Raw genomic sequence first — 25,759 nt, forward strand, 5'->3', positions numbered from 1 at the left:
CCAAACAGCCTCTTTCAGAACTCCTGCTTCTCACCTCTTTTCCTGCCTTCCAAACGCATGCTGGCATGGGTGTAAGGATATTATATTGAGGTTGATGTATACATACATTACATTGGCTAATCCACACAAGCTGTTGAGCCTAGATTTATTCTCTGTAGAGAGACAGCAATTTCAGGTTTCTGATTTTGACTCTAAACCACTTTGTTCAAAGCAATAAACACTGGCTTTTTTTGGCTCAGACTTCTATATAAAACATCACGTGGCTAACCTTATAATGATTAAACTCTCACTGGGGGAAAAAGGTCAGGGAGGGGGGTCCCAGAGTTCGGTAACAAGATAGGTCTGCCTCCCTTTTGCCTTTTTTAGTTAGGGCACTGAGACTGCAGCCAGAGGTGACAAGTAGCACGTGCCCCCCAACCTCCCTGACTGGGCCATCTGCACTGCCAATGCATCTGCGGGAGCTCACCAGCTCCACCAATGCTGCCAGAGGCATCTGCAGGTGTCCCCCCCAGACTCAGGAGGCACCAGTCGCCTCTGGCTGCAGGTTTGAGAGAAGGTTAGGTTGAATCTCCCTTCCTCTAAGCAGAGCTGTCAGGCTTAGTGTGCTCCTGGCAGGCCAAACAAGTGACGAAAGCCCTGGAGGGGTTCATCTTCTTAGAAACCTATTGTATCACTTAAGTGCAGTACTGTGGATACTCTTGTGACATGACTTTGCCCTTTGGAGGGCTGCTGTCTACATTAATAATGCTTTCGTCTTGTGGTGCAATAAACATTCATCTGAAGGAAAACCCCTTCCACATCTCTGTTCTGCTTTATCCCTTTTCTTCTGGAGTGGGCCACTACATCATAATGTCAAACAATGAAAGGGACCGTCCCTGTGGGGATCTACACTTCAGGGACGGAGACAATTTAACATAGATGAATATGAAATTAGTGGGATGCTGGAGCTTGACCTGACATCCTCCAAAAGTAAAAGAAAGGCAGAGAGGAAATGGCCTTGGTTAGGATACCTGAAGGCCCCTTTATTTAGGTTGAGTCTTTAGGTGAGGTCAGGATGTTTCTGATCAAACTGGCCTCCCGTTGCCCATCTCTCCGTACTGCTTCACTTCTTTTTGTCTTGTTCCTGGTAGCCAACACCGTTTCCTAGGTATTGGGCCATTATGGCCATTCCAATTTAGTTTGCATAGCATCTCTGAGGTAACCTTTGCAATGGGCTTTTCCTTAAACTGTTTTGCTGTGGTAGGCAGTGGCTGCTGACAGACACAAAAAAACCCCCAAACAATGCGCTTTACTAGAAGAAGCAGCATGTTAGTTCAACTTGGGTCCATAGTGTCTGTATGGATTGGGTGCTTCAGCAGGGTTTCTTGGCACTTTATCTAAAGCTGATATAAAACCAGACTTGCTTCCCAGCAGCTGCTGCAGTGGCTCCATCTGGCTGTTGGTGCTGCCAGATCTGGCCTTGCTGCCTAGGCACCCTGGCCTGTTTACCCCACATCCACTGCTGGGGGTGGGACTCATGCAGGCAGGGTGCATGGCCAGGTGGCAGGGCTGGCTGCCAGAAGCAGTGTCTGGGAGCAGGATGGGCAGGGCCAGGATCTTGGGGCTGTGACAGCGCAGGGCTGGGGTCTGGGTCAGAGCAGTGATCCATTGCTCATATGTCCCTGTGACAGGCACCAGTTCCACAGGCAGAGACATGCAGGGAGTGAATCGCAGCTCTGCCCTGGGCCCAACCCCACACTGTCACTGCCCCAAGATCCCAAACTCAGCCCCACCTGTCCCATTCCCGGACACCACTCCCTGTCTGCCTGCAGCCCCATCCTGTCTACCTGGCCACGCACCCCACCAGTCTCTATGGAGATCTCGGGATCTCTGGGCAGTGACAACTCAGGGCCAGGGCCCAGGGCAGAGCCATGATCCACTCCCTGTGCACCCCTGCCTGCAGAACCAGCACCTGTCACAGGGATGTGTGGGGAGCGGATCATGGCTCTGCCCTGGGCCCTGGCTCCCAGCCCCACACTATCATGGCCCCACGATCCTGGCCCTGCCTGCCCATCCCGCTCCCAGATGCTGCTCCCTGCCCAGCCCAGCATGGAGCACAGCCACTTAGGCACTTAGGGAGTTTTGGTGGCAACCGCTCACCAAGTGGCCCTTAGGCCAGAATAATTGCCCACCCCTGATCTAATGCAATCTCGACCTTTCAAAGGCATCCGGTAAAAACAGCACTGATTTATGGCAGCAAAGTGTCCGGGCTCCTGACAGGGTAGCAGCATAAATAGGACCCATCTTGCAGAGATAGCCAATCTGACTCAGAAGGAAGGTGGTCTGATGCAGATTTCTCATTATTTTAATTTATCTGGTGTAGGATCACCCTGGTTAATACTGATAATGCTTTTGTAGGCCTGTGGTACCCCAGCCTCACCCAGAATAAAACTGCCGCACAATACAAAGAGGCGAAGAGCTGGGGTGGGGGTCTGTGACTGACCATCAGCATGTTTGTAATCAGCTGGAGTAGCACTTCAAAGAAAGGGTGGCTGATCCTGGAGAGCTGTTACAGAGTTTGATAAGGGCATCTCCCAGTTTCCTTTAGTTCTTTGTGACGGATTTATTCTTGCAGAAACTGGAAAGCCCAGTTAGAGCAGTTGATGAGAGCAAGAAACTTGGGATTGGGCTTCACCCTGTCTGCTGAATGGGGCCTCCCCCACCCTTCTGACTCAGGCTGTCCCCTGCAGAGGGTGGGGGCTTCCAGCTCCCTGCATCACCCACCTTCCTCATGTCTGCAGACAGCAGTTAAGCTCTATGCAAGAATATGTTGTATTGTCTCAGCTGAGCAGACATGGCAACTGATGCTTCAGGGCACATTCTGTCCTGTTGCTGCATCCAGGTTCTTTACTGATTGTGAAACAAGACATGCACATTATGGCAGCTATGCTATAAACAGCTCCCACTCTGTTGGAAGGGGCCAGATTACCAGTTTCCTTCTAGTGTGCAGATACAGTACACCACTTCGGTGGTAGAGTTTACTGGCCTTGAAATCCTGCTTCATTGAGAATAGCTGAGACTGCCTCATGGGGTGAAAGCTCTGTCCTCCCAGTTGGAAGGAATTAAGGGCTCAGATCTTAATAGTAAACACAAGCCTCACTCTCAATGACCCTAGCTAATAAAGTGACTGGGTCCATACTCTAGAGCTTTCCTTAGTAGCCAGGACTCCCATTAGAAAGCTGCTAAGGCTGGGGAAGACAAGATGATGTTCCTGAGCAAAGCTTTTAGAAAAAACAAACTACTGCCTGCCCTCTCTCTTGGGTGCTGCGCTGTTGAGGCTCCATTGCAGCTGGTTTCGGATTGCCTGGGTCTGTTAAACAGTGGGTATTGTTTGTTTCTCTTATGATTTGCTATTTATTTATTGTGTGTTGAAAGCTTCAATTATTTGCTGTGTGGTACCTTAAGACTGCTTGAGGATTATGGCTGATTGCTAAAAAGTAGCTCCCTGTACGGAAGATAGCAGCAATCCAAGGACATTGCTATGCAGACGTTTAGGACAGGAAGTGAAGAACTTGGCCTCTGGTTAAAAATGCAGCTGTCACTTAGAGGCAGAACTTGGGTGTATTGGAATTTGGTTGAACACTAGATGCAGTATACTGATAGGGAAAAGCCATGTGAGATCAGGGCGTTAGTTTGGTGTCCCGTGTGAAAAATGGCATATCTGACAGTACAGGGCTCCTAGTCTCAGACACTTGGCAAAACTAGTAAGTGTCATCTTTGTTTCTGTCTATGTGGTAAACTAGTTTGATCAACTGAGGTTATAAACCAGGGGCGCATGCGGGCTGCATTTTGCCCACCCCTGTTATAAACCAAGCAAAAATTGCAGTAGAAGACAGCACAAATGCAGAATGATGCTGCTTTTGCAAGTAACTTCTGAGGAGAGGGGTGTGAGGAAGTTGGGACTGGAGAGACAGCAGAAAGAAGAGGGGAATGTCAGTCTGAAGCTCCCTGGGAACCTGGCTCCATCCCAGCATGCAGTGCCATAGCAAGGGGTGGGGGCAAGTGGGGCGACCATCCTGGGTGTCAAACTGGGTGGGCGCTGACAGGCGCTGCCCAGTGGTGGAGGAAGAGGGATGGAGCCATGAGCAGCTCATTTTGGGGGGTGTGGGGATGGGAGTAGGGTGGCTCCCACCACTGCGTGCACTCCTGGGCAAGCATGGGGGGGCATGTGCCCCCTGGATCCATGCACAAGGCAAGGGCAGGCTGCTGCTGTGGGCTTTGTCCCAGGTACCAAACTTCCTGCATGCCAGCATGTTATTTAGAGGTGAGGGCCCCTAATTGGCATGCCCCTTGTGCACTTTTTTATGATTAAACAAAGGATTCTACTGTGAAAAGATGACCCCAGATTGGCAGCTCATGCAACTCCAGCTGCACCAAGAGCTGCAGCATGGGTCACATCCAAACCAATGGGAGCCCATCATCTCTTTCCTCCAGAGATTAGGTTGTCTACAGACCTTTCCAATCTGTTGGTCACTGTTGGTTTCTTTCTTGATTCTCAGGGAATTCTTTCCTGTGCTATCTCTTCTGAATGGAATGAACCAGCTCAATCCTATGCCCTTGTGTGGTTTGACAGTGCATCTTACCAGGTGATGATAGTCCTAAGCACAAAGCAGCACCACAGACTTGGAAGTGTCTCGTTTTGTCAGAAACCCTTTCTAGAAGAGGGGCTTTCCCCTCCCCTGCTCTGGCTGCCTCCAGTACCTTTCTCCCCACATCCCTGCTGTGATTCTCGTGACAGCTGCAAAGCATCTTGTTGCCCTCTTTCTTTTTTTGGCTTCACCCCTACACCCCCTGCTAAAGATTCCTGGTGGTGTTGAGGCTCAGGCTGTAGTAGACAAATGAGTTGGGGTGGAGATAGGGATTTGGCCTGTGTTAGATTGGGCCTAACTTGAGTGTTATTGCCAAGAAACTGGATCGTGGCTTCAGAGGGGTCAGGGGCACCCACCACTCTTGCTCCCTTCTGGGGTAGCTAGCAAGGCAGGAAAAAAGAGACTCTGCCCTGGGCTGGGCCTCTATTGCATGGTAGGTTCATCTATATGTGTAATTAATGCACACAAATAAACTTCTGGAGTTTATTGCTCTGGAGTATTTTTGCTCCCATGCGTGCAACTTGAATGTGCACACAGAAGCAAAAAACTCCAGACCATATTGCTCTGGAGTTTAGTCATGCGTAACACATGGAGCCTGGTAGGATCAGCCTGGGCTGGCAGGGGCCCTGGGGGTCAGCTTGCCAGCCACAGACTGCTCCAAGGCTCTATGTCCTGCAGAGCAGCTGGCTGAGGCATGAGCAGGCCCTGTGCTGAAGCACCTTCATGCCTCAGCCAGTGTCCCCCACTACCCCTTACACATGGAGCCTTACACATGGAACCCCCTGGGTCCTTTGCCAGCCCAGGGCTGCGCCAATCGAGCTCCATGTGTTGTGGGGGACCTGGCTGAGGCATGAGGGTGCTTCAACGTGGGGGCTGTTCGTGCCTCAGCCAGCCTCTCGACAGCATCTGGAACCCCATCAGAGCAGCCCTGTGCTGGGGAGGGGCTGGCTGGGGTGTAAGCATGCTTCAGTGCAAGGGCTGTGGGCTGGCTAGACCTGCGCTGAAGCACCGTCATACCCCAGCCAGTGCTGTCATGGTCTACACATACACTGCAGCACACGAAATGCAACCACAGGGTAATAGTACTTGTGTTTATCCAGACTATGTGGCGGCATTTATTAGTATACTGTGACCTAATAGGGTTATGTGTGGATGGTGATGTTTTACTGCAGAACAATTAGTCAGCTCTGCAGTAGAAGTCTTGTGTAGACGCATCCAGTTTCTTATGTTTGCCAGGGGTGCTGCCACCTGATCAGCTGCCGCAGTAGGATCACAGTTGTAGAGCAGTTGCTGGTGCCTAAACCTAGTTACAGCAGGTCCAAATGACACAGAAATCAGACTGCTGCAGGAGCCAGGCTATCTGGAAAGTTTCTCAATCCATTTCTCTCCTCTCTCCCTGCCCCCCCTTGTCTTTTGTATTCTAATTTCTCTCTCCTTTCTATACTCTGCTTTCAACATGTCCTTTCACAGCATCTGGTGAAGTGAATATGTGTTCATGAAAGCTTGCACTCCCCCCTCCCCATGTATATATAACTAAATTAGATACATTTCTTATTTAGTTAATCTATAAAGGTGGATATCTAGTCTGCCTTCTGACTGACTTCAGACTAACATGTCTTAACTACCTCTTTGCTACCAGGACAGCTCAGTTCCAAGTCCTAGATGAGGAATCAGCTGCTGGCATCTTGATGTGTAGTACTGGCAGGGACTGTGGTTCTGAAAGGAGGGCAGGAGCTCTCCCTGCTTAATTAAACTGTGGCAAGGGGCCATATTCTGCTAGAGGCACTACTTTGTTGAAGTGTGAAAGCTGACTCACCACTTAATGCCAAGGTAGCCTGATGGTGGCCACATTCCAGCTTTGATGATTATATTCTGCCTTCATCTCCTCACTGAAGCTTCAGGTGGATCCAAAAGTCTTTGCTCTCTGTATAATTTGCGCTAATAAACCCTGCAACAAGGTGTTAAAAAGCTGGAGAGTCCCACCCTAGAGATCTGCATTTCAGTAGGGAACAAAATGACCCTATATAGAGAGTGCTCAGTCAAGAGCTTTGGGGACCCTTTCAGAGGCGGCCTGCAGGAATGTAAGACAATTACCACAGCATTCTTTTTTTTGTGATCAACTTTTCATGAAACTGGCATCTGTAAGGAAAGAAAGGGCACAAAAGCCTTGTGGGAATTTAATTAAGGTGAGGAATAAGCACTTTTTCAAAGGACATATGGGAGATGTGGTGATACATCAATTATTTATGTAGAGACCAAAGATTGCAATTTGCAAAAATCCAAGTAGGCTGGTTTAGGCTGTTCTCTTCTATCCGTCCTATAGGAACACAAGAATTGCCACTGACCAGGCAGCTTTCAGTTTTATTGGGTGGGCCCTGGCCTGCAAGTGGCAAATAGGCCCCTGCCCCATGCTCAGTGCTTATCTGTGCCCTTTTCCTCCAGGAATTTGCTCGAGCCCTTTTTAAGACTGGCTCCTGGCAGCAATGAGTCCTTCCCGGGTGATAAAATACCCCCCTGGTGGCAGAGTTAGACTTACAGCTGCACGTTTCATGTTGTGACCCCGTTCTTGTGTCGTGTGTGAGAACAGATTATGAACCCCGACTGCCTTTCTCTACCTTGGTAAACCCTTCCCCTCCCCCACGCCCTCGCGTCTCTCCTCAGCAGGGAGGCTCTAGGCTCCGCCCAGGACGAAGCGCGACAGCCGCTCGGGAGACACGCGCGGGTTCCGCGCATACTGAAGCCGCCCGTTGCCAAGCGACGTAGAGCGCGCGGAGCTCGAACCCACATCCAGTCTAACTGCCGCCGCGCTCATCCCCGCCCCGCAGCCGCAGCGAGCGAGCGCCCCCTACAGCCCCACCAGACGCCGCAGCGGCTTATGCGCCGTGTGGCAGAGCCCAGACTAGTGTACAAGGCAGCGATGCTGCGGCCAAGCTCCGCCCCCTCCCCTCTTCCTGTCGCTGAGGACAAACATCACTTCCGCCCCTCCCAAGATGGCGCCGCTCCGGAAGCTATCCCCGTCTCGGCCTGCCCAAGATGGCGGCGGCGGCGGCGGCAGAGCCGCCGCGGTTGGCGGCGCTACTGGAGTCGGGCTGGCAGCTGCTGGATGAGGTGGAGGCGAGCGTGGAGCCTGCTGCCGCGCTGCAGGAGCGGGTGCGGCGCGGGCTGGAGCTGTTGCAGCAGGCAGCGCGCAGGGTGGCGCAGCTTGAGCTCTTCAGGTGGGCGCCGCGGCCCTCGACCGCCTCCTTCAGCTGGGCCGCGGGCTGCCCCTGGCGAGCTTCCCTCCCCGGGCCGAGCTGCCGCCTCTACGGGCTGCTTCTGGAGCCGGGCCTCAAGCGGGGCAAGCAGGGTACGGGGGGTTTCCCTGTGACGGGAGACTGAAGAGCCCAGGTCTGTTCACCAGTAGTAATATACAAGCCCTTCACTGAAGACAAGGGCGAGGTGGGAGGTATTATTGACTCATTTCTCAAGAGCGAGGGGGTCACAAGATGAAACGAGTAGGGAGTGAGATTAAAACCACCACAAGGAGGTCCTGCCTCTCGCCGACTGTCCCAAGGTGTGGTGGGATCTCGGAGCGGAGCCAGTTTCGACAGGGGCTTGGACATATTTCTGGAGGAAAGGGGCATCAGTAGCAGTTGAGTGCAGGAGCGAGGAGCACGGGTCTGAGACTGTCCCAGACGTGCAGTGCTGGGGGCTGCGAGTGGGAGAGGGACAGTGGAAACATCCCCCTCCCCCAGCATCCACTCCCTGTCCCCGTCCCTGTCCCTGTGTGACACAGGAGACTGCATGCGATGGCTCTGTGGTCTGGCCCAGTCAGTGGCGGTTCTTGTGACTCAAGCCCTGGGGGCTTGGCACAGTCTCCTCCTGGCTCCTCCCACCAGGATTGAGGTCTGTGGTACTGCCCTCACCCAGCCCTGGATGCTGGCATCAGGTACCTGATCCAGCACATGGGGACTGGGGCTCCCCATGCACCTAGAAATTTGGCAGCAGGGGAACGGTGGCACAGCTCCCCTGCTGCCAGATTTCTGGACTTGTGGTGGGGGGTCCCTGCAGGCCAGGTGACACAACACTGTGGGCCGGATCTGGCTCACAGGCTGCAGGTGGAGTGGTCCAGGGCTGAAAGGTGGCCCCTACTTATTCCTGGTCTGGTTTAGAGCTCTTGGAAGTGGGGTATAATAGTAAGGCATGCAGTAAGCTGTAGAGGGACTCAGATTAGCTGGTGAAGTGCATTTCATGCCATCAGTCTTGCTGCACATCTTAAACAAAGCTAAAAGGCATGATGGTAATATACCATCTAAGCTACTGTACTCAGGTATTGCCTTCTATATCCTCAGGTCTTGTATGAGGCCTCTGAGTTTCCACTTCCAAAGTTATCTCCATGTTTAGCAATAGGGGTGCACCAATAAAGATTTCTTGGTCCAGTACTGGTAGCTGATTATTAACAATCCATGTCAGTTGATACTGATCTGATTGCTGATATGGAGATATGCAGCTCAGCATCCAGCTGGTAAGCCTGTTGAGGGGAGGGGCCATATTGAGGCCCCAGCGGTGAGGGTGGGAGTGGGGCTGAGGCGGGGTGTGGGATGGAGCTGTGAGGGGTGCAAGGGTGGGGGGGACTGACTCCCACTGCTGCATGCACTCCTGAGGGCGGGTATGTGCCCCTGGATCCTTGCTGGCCCTGCCCCCAGCTCCAGCCTGCCCTCAGCCTGCACATCAGGCTCTTCCTGGCAAGGGTCTAGGCCAGGGCTGTGCTGGGGCAGACAGCAGTGGTGATGGGATAAGGGTGTTTGGGGAGTCTGCAGTGAATCCTAGGGTGGCCATAGCCCACCCCACAGCTTCCCTTCCAACACCACTACTCACTCTAAGTACAGCCCCAGCCTCACACAACCTCCCTGGGAAGAGCCTGGTATTGTTTCTAGTCTGCAGCAGCAGCCCTCCCTTGCCCCATGCGCAGATCCACTATAGAGTTAGCAGCCAGATATTGATTTCCAAGCTGCTGGGCTGGTTGTGTGCATGCACGTGGCATTTATCAACAGTGTTATCAGCCATTTTGGCCAAAAAAAGCCTATTGCCAATAATTCAGATTGTAGGGCTGGAAGGGACCTTGGAAGATCATTGGGTCCAGCCCCCTGCACCAAGGAAGGAAGACAGTTGGGGGGGGTCAGGTGACCCCAGCAAAGTGATCATCCAGTTTCCTCTTGAAGATTTCCGGGGTAGGTGTTTGCACCACCTTTGGAGGGAGCTTATTCAAGAGTCTGGACACCTTAGCTGTAAAGAAGTTTTTCCTAATGTTGATCCTGAAACGGTCTTTAAGGGGTTTGTGACCATTACTCCTAGTGTTCCCCAAGGGTACCCTGGTGAACAGTCGTTCACCACGCCCTTGATATATGCCCCTGATGCAGCAGCAAGATGTCAATTTTCCTTTTATCGGTGCCAATAGGATATGGACTGATGTAATGGTGCACCTCTATTTAGAAGTGTATGTCATCCATCTCCCTCTGTCCTTCCCCCTGTGGCAGAGAGACTGATGATGTCTTTTCCTACCTATGTCATAGACTTGAACCAAAATAGGACAGAAATGTGGGGAAACTGTGGCTCACTCTCTGCTCTCTTGTGTTTAGCCAAAATGAAGAGCTGGAGGAGATAGCATCTGCTGATCTGAAGTATCTGCTGTTGCCTGCCTTGTTGGGGGCCCTTACCCTGAAGCAAATCAATCTCAGCAAGCGGCTGGAGCATGTACAGAGTGCTCGTGCCCACTTCATGAACTTTCTGAAGCTCTGCAAGAGCTACCAAATTGGCAAGTTCCAACTCCCAGAAACACCACAGAGTCCTGATGAAAATGAGTCTTCAGAGAGTACATCCAAGGCTAGCCCAGCTGTTGGCCAGCCCAGTCTGGTGGCCATGGCAGTAAACAGACAAGCAAAAATCGAAAGGTAGGGCACTGTTTGTTTGTCTGTTTTGTTTTTCGGCTTTTGTTTGTAAAACAGTTGCAGGTGCAGAATGAGGAGAAAGGCGGCCACCCAAAGCAATACAAAGTACATAGTGAGCATATGACAAAAATGTGGACTATCAAATAGGCAGAGAAGCTTATAATTAAGGTGAACAAATTATGTTTTTTTCCATTGCCTGTTTGTTAAATACATGTATTCTAGTTTGATAGTCAATAGATCCCTTTCTGCTATTAAGATTTCCACAAACTGAATAACTATTAATTTTAGTGGTGTGGTTTTTTCCTGTTAATAAGCACATTGGCAGGAGAATTCTAGACCAGGGGTTCAGCAACACAGCAAAGATGTTTTAACAGCAAATTTCTGAGCACAGGGTTACAACCCAACTGCTGTCACTGCTAGGACCTCAGTATCATCATCCCTGCTTTGTGTCACATAAATACAGAGCCATGGTTGCTGCTCCAAATAAGCTGGAAGAGATTTGTTTCGGATAGCAGAATAGAATCTCTTCACAAAACCAATAGTCTTCAAAGCTTTTTCACCATGGGACAAAAGCATCACTCCTCAAAATCCCCAAAACTGCTGCATCATCTTCAGTGTAAGCCTAAGGACAACAATTGAACAACATTGCCTACATTTGTTTATTGTTTAAGATGCTGTTTGTGTTGAGGCACCCTTAGTTGTTAGCCACAATGCATTTGCTTTACATGGAAAATCTTGAAAGCTTCTATTCTGTGGTTTGTTTCTTTTGTACTAGGTAGTAAGCTGCAACATTTTTGGTTCTGTGGAGTTAGACAGCTGATGGTAACAATGAGAAATCTCATTGACCTTGATTAGACGGGTATAATTTGGATAAATGTGACAAAATTGTCTTGCCTGGATCAGCACCTGTAAATCCTGACCCACAGCACCTCCTCCTGCTCCTGGCCTGCATGTCCTGACCCCTGGACCTAGAGCTTGGGAAATAGTAATAAAATGGTTCAGCCATAAAGGGCTGCCTGTCTCAGCTATGCAAGCCAGAAGGATGCTGGAAGCCCTGGTTTCTCTGTTGCGTAGCATGTACTGCTTCAGTGCAGTGTTTTTTATGTTAAAAAATGTTTCTCATAGGCTATGTGAATTCCAGTTTCCTTAGTTCTCTACTTGGCTTCATTCTGAAGATAGCAGTGAGAATTTTCTACTTGTAGCTTGTAAATCCTCAGCAGAAGGCACTGTGCCAGAAGGATGTTTTGATTCTAAAATGTCTCGCTAAGTAAAAATTCATATGGTTCTCTAGTCCCTAGCTCAGAGTTCTTTTTGAGCTTTCAACTCAAGGACTCAAACTCTGAAGAGCTGAATTTAGTTTAACCAGGACCAGGCTGTCCAACTTCTGCCTATTAACCAGAGGCTAAAATTTCTGTTCACATCTTTCTTGTGGGCCACATCTTTTCTTTTTTCAGGAATAGTATGGTAATACAATTGCCACAGTGTAAACAAGTTATTTTTTCAGTTTTCTGTTTTTCTATGTTGTTGTTTATTTTTCATACTATAGGAATTTGTCCACGGGCCTTGATTAGATTGCTCACAGACTGCCATTTGGACAGTCCTAAGCTGGTTCTATCTTAGGCTTCTCTCTGACATCTTGATCACTAATGAAGGGGTATTGACTCTAATCAGTTCTTACGTTCATGGTTTGTGGAGAGGGTAAATCTTCAAATGGATCATGAATTCTGAGTGCCTCTTTCCTTTGGGTAACAGCTGAGGAGAACGTTAGCATGGTGTGGTGAATCTTGTTGCCTAGGCCCATATTGCAGTACCTAACGTATGCTCAGGTGGCTCCAGGCATTTGGGTTAGCATACTGTGTCTTACCAGGAAACATGACCTTTCTGAAGCATGTCAAGGGTGTGTTTCTTAAGCACCTATGACAATTGCTGTTGGAGCATCTGCTGCTTATCACTCATCCCTTTACTTGTGATAATTTACAGGGTCTTTCACCTTGACTCTTACTCTTTCAAAAGGGCTGATTTCCTGAAGCTTGAAAATAATTAGTATGCATACTGAAATACTGTGTTTTGAATGGACAGAAAGCTTCTTGGCAATCTTAGATGCCTGCTGGTTGTTTGCAGTAAGTCTCATTTCACAGCAAGGTGGATATATATGCTTACAGTAGCTATGGTCTTGTCCTACCTGTGCTAAAGTAATGAACCACCAACAACGTGTGTGATTGATTTTATTTTTGAGCATCCCAGTTGTGCTGGGTACTTCTCAGACTGGCAAAGAACCAGTGCTTGTTTGAGTGAATCTTGTGCAAGGAAGAATCATAACCAAATGACAAACTAAGAGGGAAGAGGCGGGGGGGAGCTTATAGGGCTGCCTGTTGCTGCATGTATGCAACTGTTTTATATATTTTCAGCTGCTTCATAAGAGAAGTGGAGCCCTTTTGAACTCTATATTTCATTTAGGCAAAAAAAGAACATGACTAGTAAGGTGGGTGCTTATTTGATGGGCAGGAAAGACTCCTTGCACTTCACATTTGAGTTCTTACACTAAAGCTTAGAGCACTCACCAGTGGTTGTGAGCAGACTTGCCTTGTGCTGCTGGTTCTCCTGATTTCTAGTTGCCAACTTGTATTAAAATATGCAAAAACTCTCTTTTAAAAATCTTAATGCTACCGAGTTGTGAACTGAATGGGTAATAATTCCTCAAGGAATTTCTTTTAAGATGCATCCTATGCCATGCAGTCATCTGGGATCTCGGAATCACTGCTCTGCACTCGGTCAGGGACAGAAGAGTGTTTAAAAACAAAAACCCCTCCACCGTTAGTGGGCATGGGGCAGCAGGTTGTTTAGAATGACTGGCTCTTCTCAGTATTAACTTGACTTCATTTCCAGGAGCGTAAACCAGCTGTTTAAAAAATTCAGCAGTTAAGTACATTTGGAAAGGCTGTTTGAGAGAGGTTTGTTAAATGCTCCTATTCCCTCCCTGAGACAGGTATAAGCAGAAAAAGGAGGTGGAAAATAGATTGGCCTCAATGAAAGCCTTTGTAGAGAGTGGCCAAGCAGATGAGGAACAAGTGCGAGAATTCTACCTGCTGCACATCCAGAAGTGGATCAGCACAAGCCTGGACGAAATTGAGAGCATTGACCAGGAAATGGTGATCTTGAGAGGCAGGGATGCAATAAAACAGGTAAGTCTGTGACGTGGGGTTGTCGTGTACTGTCACCTTTGTGTATACCTGGGGTTGATGATAGACATGGCTGAGACATAAGAGGAAAGGTTATCAAATAACCCTGTCAGCTGAAGTTATGAATTGGCTGAGCTTTAATATAGTTAATATATGACTGAGCTTTAATATAGTTCCATATGTGAGGTCCTGGATTAAAATCCTGGCTGGATCATATGTGAAATCAGTGTAAGGTCTCTTGGCTAATCATGTTTTACATTGCCAAACCAGGACAAAATCTATACAATTACATCTATTTTTTGGTGGTCAGGGCTTGAAATATCAGGGTTTTATACCTTACCTTTAATGTGCCCTAAGACACGTTAGAGGCGGTTTGCCCTTTTTACTGGCACGGTGCCAGGTTATGCCAGTCTCTTGATCTCTAGAACTAAAATTTACACATTATGATCACAGGATACAGGTATGTAGGCCTTTTCTAAGCCAAGCCTAAGCTTCATCTGAAAAGTCATCTGATGAACAGTAAAAAGCTCCTTCAACAGCATGTGACATCTCTAACCTACAGAATGATGCTGCCTGCAGGAGTCCAACCACTGTGCTACTCATCTATGTTGCTAGGGTTGCTTAGAATTGGGAACAAAAATAATATTGCATACATGTATCTATAGACTGGTTTTGTGTACTGCAGCCACCCATCCCTCTAGTGCTGTTGGCTAGCCTGACTGGTACCCTGCTCATCTCTCTTGCTATGCAGTAATAAAGTTGGTGCTTGGTTTGGGTTTACAGAGCACAAACTGTTTTCCCTAGAAGAAACAGCTGTTCCTGACATTCTCTTCCACAGGAGTTGCACCTGGGTTAGGCTGCCTCATGCTTTTTCAGCTTCCTGCTCTCACTCGGGACTGGAATGACTTGAGGCACAAGATGAAGAGATAGGCAGCAGCTCGCATGTGAAGGTTGTGATTTAGGCTTGGTTAATGCCAGAACTTGTTAGATGCTTGCCTTCTCGGCTGTCAGAGCAGTGTGCTGTCCTCAGTCCATGAAGGGAGGCTGTTCTGATAGTAATCTGCTTTTGGTTTCCCTCTTTAAGTCTTCAGCATCATCTCATGCTCCACGGCAGCCAAGGACCCCAATGAAACCTTTCATTCTTACTCGGGATGCTGCCCAGGCTAAGTAAGTTACACCATTATCATGTTAGACATAAGTTCTGTCACATGGCTGTATTTTCCTTGCAGTGGTGAGTGTCGTCCTGCTGGGAATGTTTATAAGGAGCTCAGCTGAGCTAGGGGCACTCTTGTTTTTCAATAAGGATATAGGGAAGAGTTATTTTCACAAGCACTATATCAGGCTTTGTGTATGCAAGGGGTGGGGAGCCTGCAATATCCTTGCTCCTTAATTCCCCCATTCCCAACGCACTCCATTGTGCTGACCCATCTCCCTTTGGAGTGCAGAGGTCTGAAAATAGCATGGTGTATCTGCTGTGTTCTTGCTATTTGAGCAGCTGACAGGGGTTCCTGTGTCTTTCTAAGCCAGTTCTGAACCTTTTAAGACTCAAGGGACCCCTCTAACTTTTCAGAATGCAGTGGCACTGCATGTAAGGAATTACTTGTTTCCTACAGTGCTTACTTATTGCACCCTATAGTACCCTTAAAAGGATCTCACAGGGTTGTAGGGTGGGCAGAGTACTCCCAAGAGTATGGGAGGGGGTGATGTACAGTGGTCAGCGTGGCAGGGGTTCCTAGGTAAGGCAGACTGGGGTGCTTAGGAGTGGGTCATTAGACCCCTGAAGGAGACAGCTGTCTCTACAAGGTGCAGAAGTAACAGTGACCACTTGTGTAGAGGTTGGTGTCAGGTGACGGTTGCAGCAGCAGAACCCTTCTATTTCCCACTTTCTCTGTTGTCTGACCCCTCAGTCTGAACAGCTGAATCAACAGTATTAAAAACAAAGCAGTCTCTGCCTTGATTTGCAGTAGTGCTAGTAAGACTTGGTTACCTGCAAGCCAGTTGCTATAGCTATAGAATTCATCCATACCAATACTAATGCCAAATCCTGTCTAAATCTCTTGCAGTGGTCTTGGGGGTAGGGGGGATATATATGCACAAATAGCTATGTGCATCACAACACATGGTAGGGGTTCCTAGCTGCTAGTGGCTGGGAACTGCAACTGCTGAAAACTGTGTCCTGGGAGGAGTGAGTTGAGAATAATTTGGGCAGAGGTCACCAGTGCCTGAAGATTGCTGTAGGCAAGGTTCTTTGGATTCTTCAGGCATTGAGAGACTCTGCCACTGTTATGCTGTCAACTTCTTTTCTACCTTGGAGAACTGTTAGCAGCAGCGGAGTCTCCCAGTGCCTGAAGGATGTTTGTGCCTGAAAGCTTGCAAATAACTTTTTTCCAACTGTTTTACTTGGTCAAATAAAAGATACCGCATCTACCCAAAGAACCTTGCCTGCCTATGTCCTTAGACCAATATGGCTACAGCCAACAACCCTGAACATTGCTGTATGAGTTAAATCGTATCAGTGGACTGCAGAAATGGTGCAGCTGTCTTCCAGATGATGGACAGTTAGTTATACTTTGATATCTGTTTTTCATAAAGGGTCCCACAAGGCCATACTACAAACAGTGGAAAAAGCAAGACAGCAGGAGAAAAACTGCTCTGGAAACTATCTTTCTACTGTTGTAGCAGCTAGTATAATGTCTAAGGTGGGGATGGTATTATAAAAAAAAAAAAAATCTTCCCAAGTCAATTATTTCCCCATTGTTGTTTCTAGCAAGTCTTAGTGAATTTTATAGAGACTGATGTCAAACAGGTAACCTAGGATTTTTGTGGAAAACTACTAAATGAGGGCATTAGAGGAAAGGGAGGGTAGTGAGAGGATCCAAAGCTTGTGTTCTCCATAGTCTGACACAACAAAACTATTATCAGACATTCTGCTAAGGCTGCTGGAGGGGAAAAATAGTTGAGATTAATGACTGGAACTGAACTAAAAAGCAGCAGCAGTAAATGTGTGGCTTTAAGAATGATGGCAAACCTTTGGGCAGCCCCACCAGATAGAGCAGATGCAATAAGGCTTCACCTGTCCTGGAATAATAGCAGAGTTACAAGCCTTTGGGGTGGGAGGGAGGTGACTGGGAGAACTAAGGATTATACTGTAGGAAAAGAAACCTCTCCAAGGGATGGAATTAAAATTGTAACATATATGTGCAGGGGAGGGAGCAATCCAAACCCAGGCTGTGAAATGCTTTTTTCTCAGCAGAGGGCAGGACAAGCAGCCTGCTGTTCATCAGAGATTCTGTCAGTAAAGCAGGCTTCCAGAGGAGGAGGATAAGGCACCATTATTGCATAGAACTTGGAGCAGGAATGATGAAAGGTTAATGGTAGCGGTGATTGGAGAGTGCAGGGCTCGAGTGATGACCAGACTACCCTGCTTATCTCGTTTTGTGGGTCCCCCAATCACTGTTTGTTTCTGGGACCTACATCTGGCTGAAAGGAGCTTATCCTGAGGGATGGAGAAATATCCAAGTCAGTGCAGGAGAGATGATAAATGGAGAATGGGAACTCTGAAAGCAGGGGCTGAATGGCAAACTCAAATTGTCAGGCTTGTGGAAAAACTGTTAAGCTCTTCCTGGGCACAGATCTTAAGACTGCCTGTTTTTGAGTGCCTTTTATGTCTTAGAGACCTTAACAAGTTCCTGAGATTGTTGATTGGGGTCAAATTTGTTAGTGTGGTGCATGCATGGAACTCCTTAGTGTGTCAGCTTTGTTTGTCAAGTGTTCCTCTTGGACAGGGCTCTTAAAAGGTTTTGCAAATTCTCTTAGATGTGCCACCTTTGAAATGCAGCCACTTTGAGTAGATGGGGAGGGGAAGGGGACTACAGAAACCTCTCCTCCCCACCCCCCTATCTTTTGCAGTAGTATAAGAGAAGTTTGAGTCAATGATACCAGGCATCACCCTGTTCAGACAAAACCTCAGTTGACTTTTAGTTAAAGTAAGGCACTTGGCACTTAATGGAAAAAAGGCAAAATACACTTGGATAATAAAATTCAGTAGGATTCATTTGGATGGACTTACTAATGAATCTCTTGAGTGGGAGGTCAGACTGGTTGGTATGTGAGATTGAACTGGAAACACTGCCTTGCTAATATGTTCAAGTGCCTAGACTGTAAGGAGGCCAACTTGGCCTTAAACACATTGTGTATGCTATTGATCCATTTCTTTCTGTAGGGTGTTTGGTGCTGGCTATCCTAGCCTAGCAACTATGACAGTTGATGACTGGTATGAGCAGCACCAGAAGCGAGGACTCTTGCCTGATCAAGGTGTACCTCGGGGAACACCAGGTATGGACCAGTGGGGAAAACATAAGACCGTAGAATGAATTCAGTCTTTTCTCATCTTATGATATGTCTGTGGTCACACTTGAGTAAAAAAACAGAAGGTGTAGAATTTTTTTGTGTTTAAAGGCATATGTCAACCATTAACTAATAGGGACTAGGAAGAAACTTTCCTATTAGCTTGTTCCATAATTGTCTGTTGGATGCTTTTTTGCACCTTCCTTTGAAACCTTGAGCAATAGCTAATGTCCTAGGCAGGTTACCAGGGTAGCTAGACCACAAATGGCAGGAAGTGTTTTCCATCTAAAGCAGGGCCTTCAAATGCAAATGCAAGGCCTTTGGGCTGGATCTAGCTCACAGAGCTGTAGGGCTACCAGTAGGTTACCAGAAGTTGGGGTGGAGGCAGGGAGTGGCCTTCTGTAGGACTGGGGGCCCTTGGGCACTGGTGGACATGGTGATCAGCAGCAGGAGGGTGCAAGGGTTGACAGCTCAGGTTGCCCTCTGGCCCTTCTGCTCATTATCACCACGTTGGCCGTGCTGTCCTGTGCCAGACCTGGAACCAGAGTATTTACTGCTGTATGCTATGTGCTAGAGCCAGAGTTACTGCCCCTATGTGAAATGTGTTGGCAGCAGCTCTAGCTTGGGCATGGGGCACGTGGTGGGAGCTGGAGCCACTGCCACTGCTGCGTACACTGGGCAGGAGCTGGAGCTGTCACTGCCTCCAAAACCACCCTGTGCCATGTTCTTGATCTAGCCCACAAGGAGCCCTGTAGTTCAGACCTAGCCCACACTAGGATGTGTTTGCCCCTGATTTGAAGAATTTTTCAGAAGGCATCAGATCTGAGCTTGACAGCTGATTTTTTTTTCATTGGTTTGATCTTCCTTGTTAATTTACACTCTCTCTTCACCTCTAGCTGAGGTTGCTGATGAGGAGCTGGAACAAGAGCAACAGGAGAAAAAGGTGGAAGAGGACAATGAAGAAACTCTACGTAAAGCCCGGGGCTGGGATGACTGGAAAGATACACACCCTAGGGGTTATGGCAATCGACAGAACATGGGCTGACCAGGCATCCAAGGGACAAGGAGCACGAGTCTCAGATGAGTGCATTCAGTAGCAAAGGATGGGTAAATAAACTGTACATATACAGAGGTATCCTTTCCTTCTCAGTGGGTCACATATGTAAGAGGAGTGAACAGGATAGTTGTCTTGGTTTATGTTAAGTGTAAGACTGAGTATGAACTTGTCACGTGTAGTGACATGGCAGAGCTTTGTCAAGTGGGGCTGTTATTAAAGGGGTCAAAGCAAAGCTCCTTTATTTTCCTGAGCAGAGGGAGTCCTTATATAACAAAGTACATTAATTTGAAAGTGGCTCTCTGTATTGTTGGTGGATGTATTTATTTTCTTTATTTTAAAATAAATAAAATCTCTTGTGCTGCGTAGTCCTTGTTGTGCTTTGCAAGAAGTGTAAATGTATCAAATGTGTACGTGAGAATCTCTTTTTGTTGAATGTGCTGACTAGGAATGCAGAGGTTTTTTACTTTATGTTCACAATATACTCCATGCTGGACAGCCTGATGGCACTTGGCCACCCTTGTAGCTGCAGTCATTTTATTTCTGAATGCCTGTGGACAAACACAAAACTACCTGGGCTTTTTGCTGGGCTCATGTGACATTCCAAGGACTTGGAGGGTTAGGAAGTGTGAGGTTGCTGCCGGCTATTCAGGAGCAAGTGACTGATTTTTTTGCTTTCAAGCACCACAGCTCCTAAATTCATTATGCAACCGTGGGGAGGCTCTTTTTACAAGGAGAATCCTCTGCAACCAGTCAATCATGACAGCTCTTTCAGTCTACCTGCCCTTCTCAAAGGTGGTTTATAGGGTAATAATTTGGGGTGTGAAAAATGGGCCACATTCGATTCAGATTTAGCCTGAATCGGTGCACGGCAATTCAATTTGTTGATTCGGATCACTGTCCCAATTTGATTTGGCTGAATCTGAAGATTCGATGCTGATTTGCCAAGTCAGCAATTTGGCCATAGACACAGCTTTAAATGTTTTTTCTACGTACCTCAAGGTACCAGGCGCAGTTCATGAATGCTGCAGTGGTGGGGCAGATGAAGTGTCCCACAGGAGCGTGATGGGGGTCCCCCATGTGCTTGGCGGCAGACCTGGAAGTACTTCTGGTCCACTTCTGGGTCCATGGCCAAGCACATGGGGAAACACCTGGTATGCCCCCCTGGCTCAGCGACTGGCCCCAAGGGGACCCCAGGAGGCACCAGTTGCAAAGGCGGGGGAGGGTTCTCTGCACATTCTGGCCACTTCCAGGTTCACCACTGAAGCATGCTGCCCCCCTGGGCCCCGCACTGTTGTGGAACGTTCCATCCGCCCCATCAGCTCAGCATTCACAAGCCTCCTGGTACTTTTGAGGTATGTAGAACAAACATTTACAGCTGTGTCTATGTCCGAATCATCGAATTTCTCCAAATCGGTTTAGAGAATTCCAATTTGATTCGGAGCGATTAAAGGGCCTCCTGATTCGATTTGGATTCAGAGGTTCAGCCGCTGAATCGAGCCGAATCTCTGCCAAATTGAATCGGCGACCGAAGCTTTGCACAGCCCTTATAATAATGTAAATGTGATTCTTTTAAGGGCTCTGCCTTGAAGTCATGATCATGGGCATAGTATAACAGCCACCATAGTCATAATGGCTTCCATCATTTAGATATAAAATGCAGACTTCATATGGCCATAACAGTAGTTTATAGAATACAAAAGAATAATTCATGTCCTAAGACTTCCTAAACAATAATGGGAATGTACATCCTGCTCTGTCTTCAATGCCACCTATTTAAAAGAGGTCTAGGAACCTGGGAAAATATTAAGGAAATGCAGGCTGACTGTTCTAGTACTGAAGTCTGCTTGTGGAATGCTCTCTGGAGTCTCCAAACTAACTTTAAAAAAAGGAAAGAAAGAAGCTGTAAGGAATCATCTTGCACTGGTTGTGAAGAGGGGATGGACCAGAAACAAATGTTAACTCAATGGTGAGCAGAATAAAACATGTTAAACAGAGAATCCACAACACCAAAGGTTCCAAGACTCTCCTTTATACACTGATCAAAACTTCTTCTGTTAACATCATACACCTCCATATCATGTTCTTAACAAATAATAAAGCCTCTTTTACTAGGTCATCTTACTCCTTGTATGTTGCCTCTTTTCTTGGTGTCCTGGAGTGTCTAACACCAGTTTTATGAGCTGACCTTTAGCCTTGTGTGGACTCTATAGAAAAGTAATCATGTAAGTTTCAGGATGTGTAAGTAGTTTTGTGTATCAATTACTGCTCTAGGAAGCCTACACTGGTTAATGCTTCAGCATAGTCTGAGCAGTCTATGTACTAATCCAGGGGTTTTCAACCTTTTTTAGTAAGTGTACCCCTGGCAGCTGGATGCGGGGTGGGGAGGGGGAGAAGGGAGTGGTGCACGGCCGGATGCAGAGCAGGGGTGGGGTGGTGCACGGCTGGAAGCAGAGTGGCAGCAGCATGGGGTGGTGGGTGCAAGCTTGCCCCCTCTGCATCTAGCCAGCTGGGCAGTGCCTGTGTAGCCCACAGCGGGGTGCTGCTGCCCTCATGCTCCCCCAGCCCTGCTCCTGGGAGGCGGCGGTGTGGTGTGGTGGGTGGTGGCTCTCTGTCCCCACTCACCTGCGAATATCCTTTAGGGCCTTCCCATGTACCCCCAGGTGTATACGTAGCCCCGGTTGACAACCTCTGTACTAGTCGATGGTTATATCAGTCAAAACTTAACTGTAGTAGTCAGTGGTTTGGGCTGTGCCTGTGTTCTTTCTTTTCCCACTTATAAAGAACTAAAGGAGCTCACCCATCTACAGTGGTGAGATGGCACCCCTGGCATGATCTGTCTGCTTCTCTTTGATTCTGTACTTAGTCAACTGTTAGTTAATCTGTAGTTCTCAAATTTTTCCAATGCTTTCTTTCATAGCAGGTCCAGAGTCCCCCATCTCTGAGCATTCAAGTTGTTACAATGGAAGACAACTGTCAGGTGACTAAACTTTGCCTCTCTTGCAATCTTGTATGCCACTTGGTGATGACAACTATGCCTTTTGTTTAAAAATAAAAAGCACAATTCTAATCTGTTCTGTCTGCTCTTTTTCCAAGCAGACACAGATGACAAGTGATGCCTGCCTAAGTTTATTATCCAGTACATTTCAAGTACTAGATAATACACTTCAGCCTGTAAGGATAGAAACAGAACTAGAGCTCAGTCTTTCTCCCTACTGCCTTAACCCGCCCTTGATTCCTTCCTTCTTGAGCTAAGATGTTGAAGATGCCAATTGTCAACTTTCCCAAGAAGGGTAGGAAGTTGCTAGAGGAATGCTGTGAGTTGGAACCTAGGTCTCCCTTTCTATTTCTAGAGTACTCTGAAGAGACTCAAATGTCAATGTTACTTGTCTCAAGCTCCTCAGCTAGTGACTAAAGAAGGGGCTCTCTGAACCCTCCATTTCTCTCTAATTGCCCTACCTAATTAAAGATGTAGCAGTGCCCTAGCACAGAAGAAATCATCTGTAACAGGGTCCCTTTGGGATACAGCTAGCCTGGCTTAGGAGCTGCAGCTGTGTGAAGACTAATGAGGGAGTGGCTGCCTGGGAATCAAAAACCCCAGCAGGCAGAACCAGAGACCTGCGAGGAGAAGCATCAGAGCTGGGAAACAGGCCCCAAGCAGAGCAAGCCTGCTGTGGGAAGGTCGGAGCTAGAGTGGACCCCTCCTAGTGTTTGGGATAATAAGGGTTTTTGGTTTTTGGGGGGTTTTTTAAATTTATTTGTTGAAAGACTGTGTGTTACTGAGGCATGCTGAGAGATGCTTAAGGAGCAGAGGCCTGGTTGAAAAGGCCCCGAGGTAGCAGCCTGCTACAGTGTCCCACTACTCGAAAGTAGGGGTAAGGACCACTTCCCTGGGTGACTGGTTCCAGATTTTGGCCACCCTAACTATAAAAAATTGCTTTCTGATCTAAACCTATTCTCCATCAGCTCATTACCATTGTTCCTTGTCACCCCAGGTGGTGCTGGGGAGAAAAGGGCTCTACCTATTTGCTGTTAATCTCCCCTGATGAGTGTGTAGGCAGCCACCAGGTCCTCAGGACCCCGCTCAGCCTCCTCTTGCTGAGGCTGAACAGGTTCAGGTCCCTCAGTCTCTCCTCATAGGGCCTGTCCTGCTGCCCTCTCACCAAGCGGGTGGTCTTCCTCTGAACCCTCTCCAGGCTGGCCGCATCCTTCTCCATTGGCACACGGTAGAGACACATTCCACTTCCCCTCCATGGGCTCCCTCCTGGGACTCAGAAAGACACTCTGGAGATTGCTGTTTGAGCAGTAGAAGCCTTGGATCTGACAAGAAAAAGGCTCCATGAGAGTCTCTTTTGGGACCACCATTCATATGGTTGTCAGCTGTGGTGTAGGATGGGGTGGCCAACCTCTGACAGGAGTAGCACAGGCAGGCTCTGTGTGGCACACAGCAGACTGGGGAAGGGACAAGCAGTCCAGTGGCAGATGGGGCAGGGAGCTAAAAGCAAAGCAGAAGCTTGGGCAGGGAGCAGAAACCTGAGTAGCAGATCAGAGGGCCTCTAGGAGAGGGCATAGGGCTTATTTGTGGCAAGTCTGCCAAAATGGTTGCTTCCCACTACAGTAAAGCATGCAGGTACCTGCTTGAAAGTCAGCTGCTGTTGCCTCTTCTATAGGATGAAATGTCTTTCTAGGAAGCACTATAGATATTCTTAACCCAGTCAGCCATGAATCTTAGATGAAAGTAGAAGTGGTGCAGCAACTGGTCCTTGCCAGCAATTTTGTCACCATCCATAATGAGACAGGAGGGACTTCAAGGTTTTTAACACCTCTTGGCCATGTCAGAAATTTCACATCCTGCTGGAAAGAAGATTGTGCACTCTGCATTGTTCCATGTCTGGGAGACTGACCATGCCTATTAAGCAGGGAATCTTAGAGCTTGCAAAGGTCGTGTAGCAGGCTTCAGCTCAGAACCTGCCACCTCCAAGAAAGACCATGTTCCTATCAAGTTCTCCAAGTATTTCTTTTGAAACTGGTGCCAAGGTCACTTGTCAAAGCACCCATTTAGGAAAGGTCAAAGTAGCAAATGCCTCCACCAGGAAGGGAAAGGGCCCCGAAGAGACTGGCTGTTTGACAGAAAACAACTCTGCCCGCCAGTTTCCATATTGTATCTGTATTGGGACAAACTGGTTCTGCTTACACAAAGGCTCCCACCAGAGCAGAGAGAATGATTAAAATCCATCTACTAGAAAAGTAACTAATATCTGAAATCTCCCCACAGACTGCTGTGGATGTATCTAATAATGGCTGCACTGGTGACAATGTGGAAATCCTGTTGGTTTCAGTAGCTGGGAATATCCAGGAAGGTGCAAACCATGGCAGAAGATCTTTTATGGGAGAGCTGCAACGGCTTAAAGACTGACAAGATCTTTCCTTCATTAAAGTGTTTAAGAACTGCTTTGCATTCTCTGACTTGTACTTACCAATCCCAAAGAGAAAGCAAGCAGTTCTTCACCTTTTCCTCAGGAAAGCCACCCTGATATCTTTGTCTTGATAGAAGGCTTGAGGCTGCAGTAGAGAAGTTAGATCTTTTGAAGGATCTGTGTCCACTTGTCTTTCACCTTTTGGCTCTCACCTGTTTGGGCAGTTTCCATGAGTCAGTAGGTTCATGCAGTTATCAGTAATAGCACATGCAAGTCCATTTGCTTCCCACTTCACTCCCAACTCTCCATCTTTCAAAGAACCCTCTTACAAGATTTTGCTGAAACAAGGGCTTTCTCAGATCTGGATCAGGGAAAGTGGTGCCCTGATAATTCAGGGATAGGAGTTTGCATTCCTGGATGTTTTTATTTTCATTTGAAGACAAATGAAGGCTTATATCCCATTATGAGCCTCTGACATCTCAACAGGTTGCTCTCTTGTTTCAGAATGGTGGCTGGCCTCCTTAATCCCTTTATTCCTGTTCATGGTTTAAGACCTTCCAGAAGACTTTCTTCACACTTCCATACATCCAACCCATTGGAAATATCTCAGATTATTAAGAGGTAAATCTTGCAGGGTAGATTACAGGGTTCCTGCACTTTCAGCCTCACCAACGCCATTTACCAAGTGCTTTGCTATTGTAGCTACTCCTATAAAAATCACAAAGCATCTATTTCTACCCATGTCTCTGATAGGTTAATTGAAGGAAGTTCATTTTAGCTGACAACCAGACTGTAATTTTATGTTGCAGTAATAATAAAGGTTAGCGAGGAACTAATTAGGGAGCTTCTGGAGGGGCTGGACGTATTCAAGTCAGCCGGCCCAGACGATCTCCACCCTAGAGTTCTAAAGGAATTGGCTGAGGTCATTGCAGGACCCCTGGCATGGCTTTACGAGCACTCGTGGTGCTCTGATGTGGTGCCGGAGGACTGGAAGAGGGCCAACATGCTTCCCTTGTTCAAAAAAGGGAGGAAGGAGGACCCAGGAAACTATAGGCTAGTTAGTCTTACCTTGATCCTAGGCAAGCTGTTTGAGAAAATTATGCTGGCACACATTCATGAGGGGCCAGCGGGGGACTGCATGCTTAGGGGCAACCAAAACGGGTTCATCAGTGGCAGGTCCTGTCAGACCAACCTGGTGGCCTTCTAC

General features: G+C 47.8%; 1 protein-coding gene across 3 annotated transcripts; it reads left to right on the forward strand.

Annotated features, from left to right (window-relative positions):
* Nucleotides 1–7,646: 7,646 nt before the first annotated feature.
* Nucleotides 7,647–19,503, forward strand: IGBP1 (immunoglobulin (CD79A) binding protein 1). Of its 3 annotated transcripts, none has more exons than XM_019536232.1 (6): nt 7,647–7,843; nt 10,247–10,558; nt 13,542–13,737; nt 14,819–14,901; nt 17,957–18,069; nt 18,978–19,503. In XM_019536232.1, the coding sequence occupies exons 1-6, from the start codon at nt 7,662–7,664 to the stop codon at nt 19,124–19,126; spliced, it is 1,035 nt and encodes a 344-aa protein (XP_019391777.1). In that variant the 5' UTR covers nt 7,647–7,661; the 3' UTR covers nt 19,127–19,503. The 3 variants fall into 3 exon arrangements, with proteins under 3 accessions (XP_019391777.1, XP_019391778.1, XP_019391779.1); XM_019536233.1 differs by having other exon boundaries at nt 18,981–19,503; XM_019536234.1 differs by lacking the exon at nt 7,647–7,843 and adding an exon at nt 9,089–9,132.
* The last annotated feature ends 6,256 nt before the right edge of the window (nt 19,504–25,759 follow it).

Source organism: Crocodylus porosus, unplaced genomic scaffold, assembly GCF_001723895.1.
Source record: "Crocodylus porosus isolate Cpor-Errol unplaced genomic scaffold, CroPor_comp1, whole genome shotgun sequence".
NCBI classification, from domain to species: Eukaryota; Metazoa; Chordata; order Crocodylia; family Crocodylidae; genus Crocodylus; species Crocodylus porosus.

Coding starts and splice junctions, on each gene's coding strand:
- IGBP1 (XM_019536232.1), top strand. CDS start 7,662: ATGGCGGCGGCGGCGGCGGCAGAGCCGCCGCGGTTGGCGGCGCTACTG. Junction 7,844..10,246: donor GCGCAGCTTGAGCTCTTCAG/GTGGGCGCCGCG, acceptor TCTTGTGTTTAG/CCAAAATGAAGAGCTGGAGG. Junction 14,902..17,956: donor CGGGATGCTGCCCAGGCTAA/GTAAGTTACACC, acceptor TTCTTTCTGTAG/GGTGTTTGGTGCTGGCTATC.